Genomic DNA, 14,004 nt, shown 5'->3' with positions numbered 1-14,004 from the left:
TGTTGTAAAACTCTTAGTAATTTTGTGTTAATTATATTTAAATAAAATATTATAATTATTTTAAATTCAATCAATATCCGTTTAAGATCCGATCCTTTATCCGAAAATTATCAGTATCCGTTTAGTTAAGATATGGTTTTAAATTTTGTTATCCGTTTAATATCCGTATCCGAATCCGTATCCGAACTAAAAATACGGATCCGGATATGAGTTAAGCACTATCCGATCCGTATCCGATCCGTTTTCACCCCTATGCTCGAATCATGAGTTCAATTTACCCTCTCTATGTATTATGGTTGATCTTTGATAGATTTTTCATTGAAAGTTCGTTTCGTGGAAAGATTAGCCTAGTTATCAAAAATTTATAATCGTTAGAGCTTAGAATTAGTTAAAAAATAATAATAAGATTCTAGTTCTAAGTATAATATTTTAAAGAACGCAGTGACAATTATACTATTTTAAAAAAAATTCAGCAACAATTATGTTTAAGAAAGAAAAGAAACCTTGATTAAATTTCTGTGTCTAGGTCTTAGTGTCTTCTTTGTCCTTACAACACTAGAAAAACAATTATTAACCTCAAGCCAAGAGATGGCAGCTAGAACTCGACATCCATTTGTTGCCACTTGCTGCTTGTGGTCGACAATGACCGAACCTACGTAAACCATCCATTTGGCTTTTCTCAATTCAACGTCGCCGCGAGTTGCAGCATGGAATATCTTTCCAATTGTTGTCCACAAGATGTTTGTCGGAATGCCGGAACAATGGAGAAGCTATTAATACGCCACCATGACCTCCTCAACATCAGTGCTGGTTGTGCAAATACCTCTATGAGTTGTCTTGGTAGTGACAGGAAGTTTAATCCTGCATGGAACTATATATATATATATATATTTGGTCTGATTTTAACCACCTAAATCTAGTCTTATTGTGAAAACCTCCTTTTTATTGTAATAAATTAAATTGTAGGTGGTGATTTGTACAAAATTCTATATATAAAAAAAAACTATGTGAACTAGCTCAGGATAGTAGACACACATTATATAGGATTAAGTTTTTAAGGTTACTTTGGTTTTCTTTTAAGATTCTATTTGAATAGTTGATATTAGTTCATAGTAATACTTGTTAACACTTGTAGATCTCTATTTTCCAGAAGTTTTTGATAAAGAACACATAAATTTATTCTCTGGACAAGTAAGTTTCTTCGATCAGACATCCAGCACTTGTGTGTTTATTCTTCTCCAAGGTTTTCTTCTATTGCTTCCTTGAGATCTCTGTAGTAGAGATAAGACAATCTGTCATCAAGCTTTGACATCATCTGTTGAGCTGTGAATCCAAGATACTTGTTTTGATGTCTAGCAGCGCAGATATCGATGATGTTCTTCGCCATTTTGTCCTCCAGATGGTATGGCTGGTTCAGGAATTCATCCAGAGGCATCCACTGCAACAAAATAACATCAATTTCATAATTTAGAAGTGTGAGTAAGTGAATAAATGAGAAGATTTGAAGTAGTACCATTGCTGCTTGGATTTCTGACTCATCCATTGAGATGTTAAATGACAGTGGCTTGAGCATACATATGAAGAGCAAATCAGACTTCTCAAATGTGACTTGATGTGCATGCCTATGAATGTCAACAGAAGAGAAGAATGAAGTGAAGCCCATATATTTGTACTTAGAGTTGTTAATATGGAGAAAAATGTAAAAGAATCTGTGGATTATATGACATGCTAAATTCTTCTTTATATTGCATTATCCAGATAGCAAACTGATAAATGTCAACCTAGGTTATAGATACTATCAAAGTTATAGGTCAAAATATGCGCGGTGTTTGCTGAATTTATTTCCACATTACCTGAAAGCTACCACTTCCAAAAAAGAGGTGTCTATCTGCAAAATGTAAGGCAAAGAAGAAAAGAAAGATCACTATAAGTTTAGCATAAGTTTGAAGGATACAAAAATAATTCTGCTCGAATGACAGAGAACTATTTCTCATTACCCCAGTTTCTTCTTTCACTTCTCTTATTGCTGCAGAAAATATATCTTCAGACTGGAAAGCATCAACAAAGTGACTAATTATTGGTCATTGGAGTTAAGGAAAATAAGAATCAGTGAGAAGATAGACTAAACAGCATCAAGTTACTCTTATCTGTAGGGTATTAAAAAGCCTCAGTTGGGTAGAACAGTGACATAGAAGAGAAGCCTAATTATTAACAAAGTTAACTAAGATTTGGTTATCGAAATTTTTCATAGGCAAGTCTGATCAATTTTAGTTTCATAGAATGCTAGGAGGAATCTTTGGTTCATTGCCTGCGATCATTGTTGAGAAATATTAACACACACACACACACACACACACATATATATATATATATAGAGAGAGAGAGAGAGAGAGAGAGAGAGAGAGAGAGAGCATTGACAAGGGATTAATACCTTATCAATATGACCAGTAGGCAATTTCCATATGCCAGAACATCTTAAAGGGCATTTCTTTTCCTTCACAACAAGGACCTAAACAACCAAATGATATAGTAAATAGAAAGGTATCAAGCAACCGAAATGAAAAAAGTACATAAAAAGGATGTTCTAGGCAAAAATTAGCTCTCAAATTTTTCATGCACTTTTCGTCGTCAATCATAAGCATATGTTTTGCATATGAAACTGCAAACCTCTCTACTGTCATTGATGACAAATCCTCCTACTCCCACTTGATGTGTTGCAGTAGAAGGCAGCATGCAAGGTTCATCAGGAATCCAGTATGTCAACATAACATATCCTGGTTCTGCATGGTGATAACTGAACCCTGCCTGAGACAGGATGAAAACAAGTGTTATATTCTTGTTCTGTAATCAATAATTTTCATTAGAAATTTTCTGATTAAAGGGTTTTGCAAAATGGAGTCTGTTTTCGATAAAGTGTTTCTAATCTCTTAGAGAGTAATAAGGTTGACAGCTTGCCTTCAAAGCAATTGGAACAAGGTCAGCTTGATCCTCTAGAATCTTCAGCCAAATTCCTTTCTTTCCCTGATATAAAAAGTGAGAAAAAAGATCTTTAATTTGCTCATCACTTATACTTGATATATATAAGTACGCTTGATAGAACCTTTAGCCTCCAATATGAAAGTGAAGATTGAAGCATGGCTGCAAATGCATTAGAAGTGTCTGGCAAGCAGTCAGGATTGATAATAGCTCCATCATATTCATCTTCGAAGGCATCTAATATTTCAGTGGTAGTAATAAACGGTGCATTTGGGGACACAACATTAATTCTTCTCATATTCTTGTGGAATACAATTGGCTTCCTTGTGATAATTTTAGTCTCTAAGCATGGTAATCTGAATATCGGAGCTGCAAGATTTCTCATAACGGAGAAAGTTAAGAGGGAATCAGTATGCGGACAATTGAACAATAGCCAATAGCATATTATGGATTCAATATAAGCAATTACATGATGAGAAAGAATTGAAGTAGGATAATTGTACTGCTAAGTGCTAAGTCATGGGTTAATCCATATGCAACATGTGCTTGTAATTTCATAAGCACATGGTAAACATTCAAGTATCAAAGTCAAATTCCCTGTTTCCATGTTGATTGATGTCGGCTAAGGAAAGGAAAAGAAAGAAAGAAAGAAAGAAAGAAAGAAAGAAAGAAAAAAGAAAAAAAGAAAAAGAGAGAGAGACTATAGTAGTGGTTCATATAACAGGTAGTATAGACATTGACAGGATATTACAGAAACTTGAAAACAAAAGGTACTAAGAAAATCAAAATAAGTGTATAGTTAAGTTAAAATACTTGATTGGTAAAGAACAAAGACAGGGTAGCAGAAGAACTAACAGATAAATTTATCTCCCTCTCACCTTCTGTTTTCGTACTGAAACTAATGCAACTTATCCTTGGAATTGCTCGTTGGGAGAGTTTACAGTAGTACTTCAAATATGAAGAAGGCAAGTCGATCAAAGCCATTGTATTTGTTACAAAATGTACAGAAATTCAGAGCAGTAGGCAATGCAAGGGGTGCTTCAGATCATATATATATTTAGCTCCTGAGAAAGATGGATATGGTTGCGCAAATGGCGAAAGCATAGCATATGCCCCCATTCATCACAAGTAGAACCTGAAAGCGGCCTTTGTTTATAGGACCTTTGAGGTGGAAGGATAAAATATAGACAGAGTAGAACCAATCGATAACTACAGTTGTGCATCTGTCAGATTCTGATAGTAATACACAATAAGATGATACAAGCTATTGATCCATGATCATATTCCAATGCTCAATTATAAAATTGCGACAGTTCCATATTGGAGGATCTTCTTTTATTCCAGAGAATTTGTCAAATTTCCATCAAGCTACATTCTTTAAAAATGTTCCTGTTTGGGATCTAAGCAACTGCATGCCTTTCCGCAACTTCCATGGTTGATATTTGCCTAATTACTTGACAAATTTCAGCTGCATATTGTTACACAAATAACTGGTTGTTGGATTGAGATGAGCTGCAACACTTCTACTTTCCCCTCTGCAAAAGCTTAGTTTGTCCGTATCAGAAAAGACTCGTTAGTAATATTCCATGCAGTGCAATATGAAGTACATGTAAGCATGCAGTGCAATATAAAGTACATGTAAGATGACCAACTTCACCATTAATGTCTTGATATTCGGATTCCACTAACCTCACTGCTCTGAAAAGCATTCCTCTGAAATGCACTACTGGCCATCAGGTTAGCAGTGTGGATGAGTATGTCTGTTAAGATTTAACATTTAAAAGGGACCTAGATTCCATTCCTGTTACATTGACTGCCATGACAAAATTACACAGCAAATGCAAGAGATGTGAAATGTTTCTTTCAGAATATTAACTGCGAGATAACTTTCATTTCCAGTCAAACTTTGGTATGATTTATTCTCTTTGGGAGTATTTCTGGGAAGAGCATAGTTATAGAGACACCACAAGAAGGAAAGAAAAAGGCTATAGTTAGTCAAGTAATTAGGGAAGATTTTACTCCTATATGAAATCACCTTTAGTTACTAGACAGGAGTAAAGTTTGCTAACAAACAAGACCATCATCCACCAATTGAAAGCATATTCTGTATCCTTGTTGTCTTTAAAAAGTTACAAGGCATTTCATTACATCAATGATACAAATCCACTTGGATCTTATCCTGATAAATTAGGGGAAATCTTTTCTCAAAAAATGATGATAATAATAATAAATAAATAAATAACGGGAAACGTTTCTTCTTTCCAAAGCTAAGCCCAAACGAATCATTAAAAGAAAAGCCAAAAGGAATCCAATCGCCTCTATGTGGTGGAAAGGAGACCACAAGAGCAGCATATTCCACACCGTAGCTGATCAAATGAAAGTTATAACTAGAACAGCAAGACATTCCTCACTGCGATAAAGCTCCTTGCAATTTTATCCACAGCCTGTGGATCGGTGGGCGCCTAAAGAATAGGCGGGCTTGGCCAGTAGAGGTTGGGGTGGGAAGCCTCATGAACAGAATTATCTGCTTATAAAATGCCCTCTAGCACAAGAATGCCAATGGTGGATAGAAGATTAAAGTTAAGCTGCTTTAAATCAATATAGCAAAACCCAATTGATCAACAACATTCAATAGACTTTGGGCTACACATCGAATATTTATATTCACTAAATTGACAAGAAAAGCGTCTCTATTATTCATTACAGTGATGAATAACAATATATACATTAAATAATTGCTGTATCCAATAGTAATGGTAGAAGAATTTGCAATGAAGTAAAATAAGTATCTGGGAAAACCAGATATAATAGTGAGACGGCTATATCTTTAGTATTTGAACTGGTCGCAAAATCAATACTAATACTAATATTGATATAGATGAGTTCAAGAACAACGGCCTTGGCTGCAAAAACAAAAGGACCAAACATATGAACACCATCTTCCAGCACACACGAGTTGCACCTGTAGAGACCTGTAGAGTTTCTGCAACCAGCATCCTCTGTTTGTTGTCCCACTCTTACAATGGTTCAAGAGGGCTGAATTCAAAGGAGGAAAGGTGCTAATTGAGCAATTGTAGAATGACTAGAACCTACCACAGAAAGATATGGTCAGTCTCAGATTGCAGAGAGCTCAACCAAGACATATCTGAATAGTGGATAACAGTTTGTGCTAAGCAAGAAAAAATGCAACATAAAAGATGCCAACAATACGCACAGAAAAGAAGCCCATGGTCACGAACATTTGCAGCAAGAAAGGTTTACCAAAATGTTGTAAAAACTACATATCATTTTAAATGCTCGTGAATGTATATTGTTGTCTTGGAAAAGAGTGAATACACCAAATAATTTAGAACCATGTGTTCAATCGCATAAAAGCACAAAGTTATACATGCACAGGAAAAATGAATTTCATAAAAGCACAAAGTTATACATGCACAGGAAAAATGAATTTCATAAAAGCACAAAGTTATATATGCACAGGAAAATTGAATTTATGAGTATCAGAAGGAATGCATTTTACAACAACAAAATATTTAGTTACATATGAAGTTCATAGATTATGAGATATCGATGCCTCATATTACATGCAGTACTAGCAAAGTGCCATGCAGGTATGTGTTTCAAAACAAGAAGAATTTGAAAATTAGTATGATCCTAGCAACCAAGAAAATGATTACAATCATATTTTAACATCATTGTTCTGTAATTACAAGATATGTCGCTTCAATTTTCTGTTTAAGACATTATTTCAACAAGGATAGAATATAGGCCACTGTATTCAACTACACAAACCTCAACAGCTCACTAATCAGCATCAGGAAATCTGTAAGTCTGGAGAATTAGCTTAGTGAAACAGGTGAATGAGATAATTAAAGCTCTTCCGTTGACTGAACTTGGACATATTTGTGCAGCAGTAAAGAAAGTTGCATGAACTATAATATCAAATTTACTGCAATATTATAGTTGAAATAGGAAGGGCACCTTCTGTTATATTCCAAATTGAACTCAAGATCTTTCTCACTTGTCCTGGGCAACACATCAGAGGCTCGACGATGCGGAAAAATCCTGTCAGAAATCCACTTAGAAACAGTGGTCTTCATCATCTTAAAGGGCTGACAACCCAACCAGTGATACGACTTGGCTTGCGCAGTCTTAATGATCTCTGAGACCCATTTTCTAATCGTTCAAGTATTGAATAAGTTATTGTGTCTGGCGTCAATCCCTGCTGCTTCAAACTTGCATATAATTCAAACGCTTCTGCTGTCTTCCCACATTTCTCAAGACAATCAAGTAAAATATTATATGTCACAATATTAGGGATGCATCCCTCTGTGAGCATCTCATCAAACAACCTGCAAGCCATCTCAACTTTATTACTTTTGCCAAAGCATTCAATCAGGGTACTATAAGTGACAACATCCGGATTCAATCCTTTCTCTTGCATCTCCTTAAACCGCATGTAGGCTTCATCTAACTCCCCATTTTTCCCCATACAATTTATCAACGAATTGTAAGTTATGACATCAGGTTTACAATCAGTACTCTCCATTTCTTCAAAAAGTTCAGAAGCTTTGTCAACTAGACCAATTCTACCTAGGCTTGAGATAAGTATATTATAGGTAAAAATATCAGGTGAAATGCCATCAAGTTTCATCTTTTCATACAAAGTGCATAAATAGGAAACCTGCTTTAGCTTACCAAGAGCTGAAAATACCATGTTGTACATGATGATATCAGAAGTTATCCCTTTTTCCTTCATCATATTTAGTAGATCCATGGCCTCAGATGTCTTTCCTGCATTACATAGTATCTCAAGCATCGAAATGAAAGCATCCCGATCTCCTCTGTCATGAAAACTCCACATACGACAAAATAAGCTATGGGCCTCACTTGCATGTCCTAACTTGCACAATGTTTTTACCAGATATGCATAAATTGACTTGTTCATGTACTTGTTAGATATTTGCACGATCTCGTCTAGTCTATGCAGTTGTCCTTCTGTTGCTAAGGCATCAACTATTACACTATAAGTGAATTCATTGGGTCCGCAATCATTTTCGATCATCTTGGAGAAAAGGAAAATCATCTTGTCCACCATCCTGTTCTTACCAAGTGCCTGAATCATAGTATTAAAAGCAATCAGGTTGAGTATACATCCTTTCTTTATCATTTCTTCAATGTAAGTGACAATCTCATCAGTCTTCCCAGTTTTTCCTGACATTCTGATGAGTATAGTATACGTATATACATCTGCTTCACAGTGCTTTCTTTTCATGTCCTCAAAAACCTTGTAAACTTGGTCGACCTGTTTAATTAAAACATTGTCAACTGCAAAGATCGAAGCGTTGGATAAGTAACAGGAAGAATAAAGGGGAAGAAAATTGAAACTCTTTCCTATTGTAAAAGTGAAAAAAAAAGCTCAAGATTCAACAACATGCTTATATAGGAACAAACACGAGCAGCCAAATGAAAATATACCATCTTTTTATAAAAGAAAAGTACCGTAAATAATCAAGAATTAAGGGCAAAACAAGGATTGGAAGAAAATGTACATCGAAAGATGAAACTTTTTATTCTTAATTAAGAAAGTACATTGAAAGAAAATGTATTTCCAAATCTAAGAATTGAATTGAGTGCAACTTTTTCATCTAAGCATTTTCCAAATCCAAGAAATGTCTAACCACCCTACAATTTAGATACGTCAATTACCATACGCAAGAGGGTGAGAGAGATTACCATATCCGCCTTCGCCAACGCATCCAAGAGCATATTGTAAGCAAAGATATCCAACTTATACCCTCTCCTCCTCATCTCCTCATAAACCCTAAACCCCCCTTCTGCATCCCGGCACCTCAAGTACGCTTGGACCAAACACTTATAAGTGTATCCATTCGGCTTCAATCCCCACTTCTTAGCCAGCTCCAAGCACCTCCCGATCTCCCCCGCCCCGACGATCCCGATCAAGATGTTAACGGTCGAGATGCTCCCCCTGATTCCCTCTCTTTCCATCTCGTCGACGAGGCGCCGGACCTCATCGCCGGCGGAGGTTCCCGAACAGGCGAGGATGGAGAGTAGGCGGTTATAGGTGAAGCAGTCATGGCGGAATCCAGGGAGGGAGGCAACGAAGCGGAAGAAGGCGACCGCGAGGTCGGAACGGCGGATGGATTTGAGGATCTCGGAGGCCTCGGAGGGCGTGAGGGTAAGGGTTAGGGTCTGGAGGTAGTCGGAGAGATCGAGGAAAGGGTCGGAGGAGGAGGCAGAGGAGAGGAGGATATGGGTGGCGCGGCAGATGAGGTCCCGCCGGGGAAGGGCATGGCCCCGTGGGTCGTGGCCGAGCTCCAGCGGGTTGACCTCGACGGCAAGGGCGCGGCCGGAGGAGTCCGATCGGACGATTCGGGCGGTGTAATTGGTGGCGAGGGAGCGAGTCCGGGTGAGTCGGGACGGCGATAGGAGAAGACGTCGCATGGTTATTTGGGTCGGTTGGACGCGGGTCAGGTGAGACGAAGGGTATTAAGTTTAAATTTGGTTGGGTTGGGTTAGGATTGGGTTGGGTATGTATTCTTCCCCAAGTACATGATTACTTTTATAATAAAAAGAAGACTCATGTTATCTAAATTTATATTCACATACCGAATAAATTAGGTAGATTACTCATAAGGTTAAGAATATGGTTAAATATTATTTTTCACCCCAACTAAAATTACTTTATTATTTACATTTTGTTTTGTCCCACACACCATCTTGTACTTTTTAGTAAACAACAAATATAAAAGTTATTAACATATATAACCACATAATTGTGCTTCTATTAAATAATACTTAAGGAGAAAGTTTAGTGTGACTTAATGATATAAAATATATAGAAAGGTAATGTAATTTTTTTAAATTAGACAGTAGAGCCAAGGTTCTACATCCATCCAACGCGACCACCGTGCAAACTTGGCCTAGTGGCCACAGGCCCATAACCAACGCAAAACAATGGAGGAGGAGAGATTATAGATAAATCTGCGACAAAAGAGATAATAACAATAAGAAGATGGGCTAGTGCCTAGTGGCTATGCCAACAATGAGGTGGGGACGGTCAAGGACCCTCTACTATGGTTGGTTCACCTTGGGTTATTAACTCCTCCCACTATGATAAAAGATACTTATTAGTTTAGCCCAAACCTCAAATAAATAAGTCTAGGCATCATTTAGTCTATATATTTCTTAAATATATTTTATAATTTATATTACGTGTATATATATTTTAATTAAATATTATATAAGATAAGTGAAGTGATAGACTTTACACCAAATTTTGTTATACGTGGGTGGGTACAATAAAGTTGTCCACGTGTACATACCATAATTCCCGGTTGCCACCCACAGACGGCCTCGATCTCTTCTAAGACGAACAGCTGCTACGTATGACCAATAGAGTTCGATTTCCAGTCCCACGACTCAAAGACTCCACGCTGGCTCCTTTTCGGTCGTACTCTGCCCACCCCTATTATTGCGCTGTCTCTCCTCCTCCCTCTCTTTCCCCGGAGATCTCGAGTTCAAAGAAACCCCTAGGGTTTGGACGACGGGTACGAATTGGGGGCAGTTAATGGGGTCGGCCTTCTCCTCGAGCTCGCCGTCATCGCAGGGGTTCCCGGTCGTGCTCAACGTCTACGACCTCACCCCGTTGAACAATTACCTCTTCTGGTGCGGCCTCGGTATCTTCCACTCCGGAATCGAAGGTGAGCCAGGGGAATTTAACCTTCATTTTTGTGTAAAAGTTCGATCTTGGAATGATGCGGAATCACGATTTAAGCTGCCCGTCGTATGAATCGCGCTTGACTTGGTAACTTTATGATCTTTTAGATTGTAATCCTGCCTTTGGAAGTTAGATGAGCGTGAAGGGAATTACCGAGATCTGCAAGAGTTGTTCATCAAAATATTTTAGGTTTTTTCTTCTAATAATGATAATTCACCCTATTGTTTTAAAGAAAAAGGAACGATAGAGTATAACGGTTGATTCTGACAAATTGTTTAAAATTATCGAAAGAATCTTTTGATATCTCTGGTAGTAGTCAACCACCACGGAAATGGAATAAATCCTGAGTATCTATACTTTATACTATATACTTTATACTTTATAGTCTACCTAAATGCATGTACGTTTTAAGTTCCTGTTTGGAAGCATCGAGCCTCTGCTTAAGAAGGTACTTTATTTTGACCAAGGTTTCTGCCAGTTGATGCATGCTTAAGATAACTATACTAATCATCAACCTCGACCCCCATTTAGTCCTTTGTTTCTTCAAATATACTCTAATCTCAATATGACCTGTAGTCCTTTGTTTCATACTTTCATTCCTCAGATTAGCATCTCATTTGCTGTTTTTCTTCTATTGTAGAAAAAATGTATTCTCCATTTGTTCTGGTTGTGCATGAGAATATGATTGTCGTAACTTTAAGATTGGCATCACGAGATACACATAAGATGTTGTTTATTTATGTTTATTCATAGTGATTTAGTGTTCAAGCATCCATATGCTTTCTTTCGACATGATTTACTTGTTTATGAATTGTTCTGTTACAGTCCATGGCTTGGAATATGGTTTTGGAGCTCATGATTACCCATCAAGTGGGGTGTTTGAGGTGGAACCAAAGAAATGTCCTGGATATATCTATAGATGTTCCATTTCATTAGGTCGTACAGATATGCATCCCAATGAATTTCGGGAATTCATGGAGAACATAGCTGCAGACTATCATGGAGACACCTATCAACTCATTTCTAAAAACTGCAATCACTTTACAGATGAAGTTAGTTTGAAATTGACAGAAAGAGGTATCCCTGGTTGGGTTAATCGGCTTGCCAAGATAGGTATGTCAGGAAGCTCTTTTGCATCTTCTGTTTCCTTGCTTTCTCTGAGGTTTTACAATAACAGTATCATTGCTTCTTTTTACGACATTTTACAATCACTAATTTTTGGCCTCAATGCCATGCATTAATTGTGAGATGGCTGGCCTTTGTGAAGGTGCAGAAGAAGTAAAACATATATGAAATTATTGCGACATTTTGACCAACAAGAACAGCCTTTTTCTGACTTTTCTGTGATTTAGTATTTATGCAGAAATGAATCAGAAACTAGCTTCTAAAGCTTTAACCAGTTAGCTTTCCATTCAGTAATTTAGTTTGGAGATACCTGCTTAAATCTATAGAAGATTGTAGTCAACTAATATGGATTTCCAAATACATGAAGGAATATTAATTGTAAATGAAAATTGGTGCCTAAATTTATGGACCTACCAATTAACTTCTAAATATAGGGTAGCCAGATTGTAGAAAATTGTAGTAAACTAATATGGATTTCCAAATACACGAGAGAATATTAATTGGAAATGAAAATGGTGCCTAAATTTATGGACCTACCAATTTACTTTTGAATATAGGGTAGCCAGGTGGTATGCGGAGTTCCCATTCGGTACTTGTAGTGTCCTTCATTTCACTCTTTCCTTTTTCCTGTTAAACAATTTTATACAACATCCAAAACAGTTGATCTTATCAATCCTAGTGATAGTTTGGTCTTAAGCATGATGACAAGAATATCTTAGTCAGTTCTTTTCAGATATAAATATTCAAGCAAATATCAAGATTAGTAGTGTCTGCGTGATCGTTGACTAAGAATTAAGATGCCCAATTTTATAATTCAGTTTTGTCTTTTTTGATGATCTCCAATAGTTAAGACTTTTGGTATTATAACAAAGGCTTCTGTGTCTGTCTTAAGAAATACTTGACTCTATTTTTATTAAATAAATGATCTGATCCTGTTTTCAGGTGCCATTTGCAATTGCCTTCTACCAGAGAGCATGAAGATACCAGAAGTTAAGCAAATCTCTGACTACCATGGTTTCTCAGGTTAGTAAAATCCCTGAACATTTTTTGGATCTTGTACAGCTCAGATGTTTCTTCCTGTTATTATTTGAAGTGTATCACTACTAGCTTTTGGTATCATTACTTAAATCTTGCACATTCTTTGTTTCTTTTCATGTCTAAAAGATGGGTCTGAATCATTCTCGATAATCACCACTACCACGCATGAACCTTTCGAGAGTGATGATACTGATCAAGACAGATGCCTCCTTTCCCCATCTTCTGGTGGAGATGTTATATTAGTGAAGGAGATTCAAAGATGAAAGCATGCCAAATTCTTGCTAAACCAATTGTGTGCATTAATGTCCAGTGAAGTGATCTTGTCTTTTCCCTATTCTGTAACCTCAGCCCAATTATTTCTTTTTTCTATTTTTTTATGTTACTTAAATTCATCTGCTGTTTCACTAACTATGATGATTTTTTCCCCTTATTTTTCATGTTCGTGTTGTTCATCTGTCTGTCAGCTACTTTTCGTGTTGGCAATACTTCGAAATTCTTGTTCTTTGCTAGCAAATGAGAATATTGAAAAACATGTATATATATATATATATTATTCATTGTGAGAGTTTCTCCTGATTTGTCTACAATCATTGTTTAGCAAACAGTGACCGTGCCTACATGAGTAACAGAATCACTCCTTTTCTTTCTTTTCTTTTTTTTCTTTTTTCTTTTTTGAAGTAGTTAGTTAGGCACTACGAGATGTGGCAACTGTGGAAGAGCCGCAACGAGATTGTTTTTAAGCAGCAAACGTCTATTGTCCTGCAAGTCATGTTTAAGTCCTTGGTTCATGTTGTGGAGTCTGGTGAGTTATTTTTGTGCGTCCTCATGCTATTAAGCCCAGGCCTCCTCGCTCTCTCTGCCACTGGAATGCTTCGTTATTTGGGACCATCCCCACTCAAATATGGATGGTGCTTTCTCACTTCAGAATGCTATCGTGGGAATTATGGCACTCCTATCATCTTAGGGGCGGCTGCCTCTCCTGCTGTTGATCCCTTGCATCCCGAAGCCGTCAAGTCTGCAAGTTTGCTCTCCTAAAAGTCAGGGATCACCACCTATCAAACTTACGGATCGAATATGATTCTGTGACCCCAGTCAACATCCACTGTGGAGGTGGTGAACTATTT

General features: G+C 37.1%; 3 protein-coding genes across 5 annotated transcripts; 1 reads left to right on the top strand and 2 right to left on the bottom strand.

Moving 5' to 3' along the window:
• Positions 1-603: 603 nt before the first annotated feature.
• On the bottom strand, positions 604-4,091 carry LOC140765489 (nudix hydrolase 8-like). Its single transcript, XM_073104607.1, has 9 exons — positions 3,855-4,091; positions 3,101-3,345; positions 2,956-3,021; positions 2,668-2,805; positions 2,432-2,509; positions 1,998-2,048; positions 1,854-1,888; positions 1,514-1,622; positions 604-1,438 (listed from the first exon to the last, which is right to left on the bottom strand). The coding sequence occupies exons 1-9, from the start codon at positions 3,958-3,960 to the stop codon at positions 1,229-1,231; spliced, it is 1,038 nt and encodes a 345-aa protein (XP_072960708.1). The 5' UTR covers positions 3,961-4,091; the 3' UTR covers positions 604-1,228.
• Positions 4,092-5,648: 1,557 nt separating this feature from the next.
• On the bottom strand, positions 5,649-9,495 carry LOC140766028 (pentatricopeptide repeat-containing protein At1g51965, mitochondrial). Of its 3 annotated transcripts, none has more exons than XM_073105410.1 (3): positions 8,713-9,495; positions 6,769-8,281; positions 5,649-6,065 (listed from the first exon to the last, which is right to left on the bottom strand). In XM_073105410.1, the coding sequence occupies exons 1-2, from the start codon at positions 9,439-9,441 to the stop codon at positions 7,076-7,078; spliced, it is 1,935 nt and encodes a 644-aa protein (XP_072961511.1). In that variant the 5' UTR covers positions 9,442-9,495; the 3' UTR covers positions 5,649-6,065; positions 6,769-7,075. The 3 variants fall into 3 exon arrangements, with proteins under 3 accessions (XP_072961511.1, XP_072961509.1, XP_072961512.1); XM_073105408.1 differs by having other exon boundaries at positions 6,958-8,281; XM_073105411.1 differs by having other exon boundaries at positions 5,649-6,058; positions 6,958-8,281.
• Positions 9,496-10,421: 926 nt separating this feature from the next.
• Positions 10,422-13,437, top strand: LOC140764206 (deSI-like protein At4g17486). The gene is made up of 4 exons (XM_073102642.1): positions 10,422-10,700; positions 11,543-11,830; positions 12,785-12,865; positions 13,007-13,437. The coding sequence occupies exons 1-4, from the start codon at positions 10,568-10,570 to the stop codon at positions 13,141-13,143; spliced, it is 639 nt and encodes a 212-aa protein (XP_072958743.1). The 5' UTR covers positions 10,422-10,567; the 3' UTR covers positions 13,144-13,437.
• The last annotated feature ends 567 nt before the right edge of the window (positions 13,438-14,004 follow it).

This window comes from Typha angustifolia, chromosome 8 (assembly GCF_048772165.1).
Source record: "Typha angustifolia cultivar Huaian chromosome 8, ASM4877216v1, whole genome shotgun sequence".
NCBI lineage: Eukaryota > Viridiplantae > Streptophyta > Magnoliopsida > Poales > Typhaceae > Typha > Typha angustifolia.
This window is presented reverse-complemented; position numbering and strand designations above follow the sequence as displayed.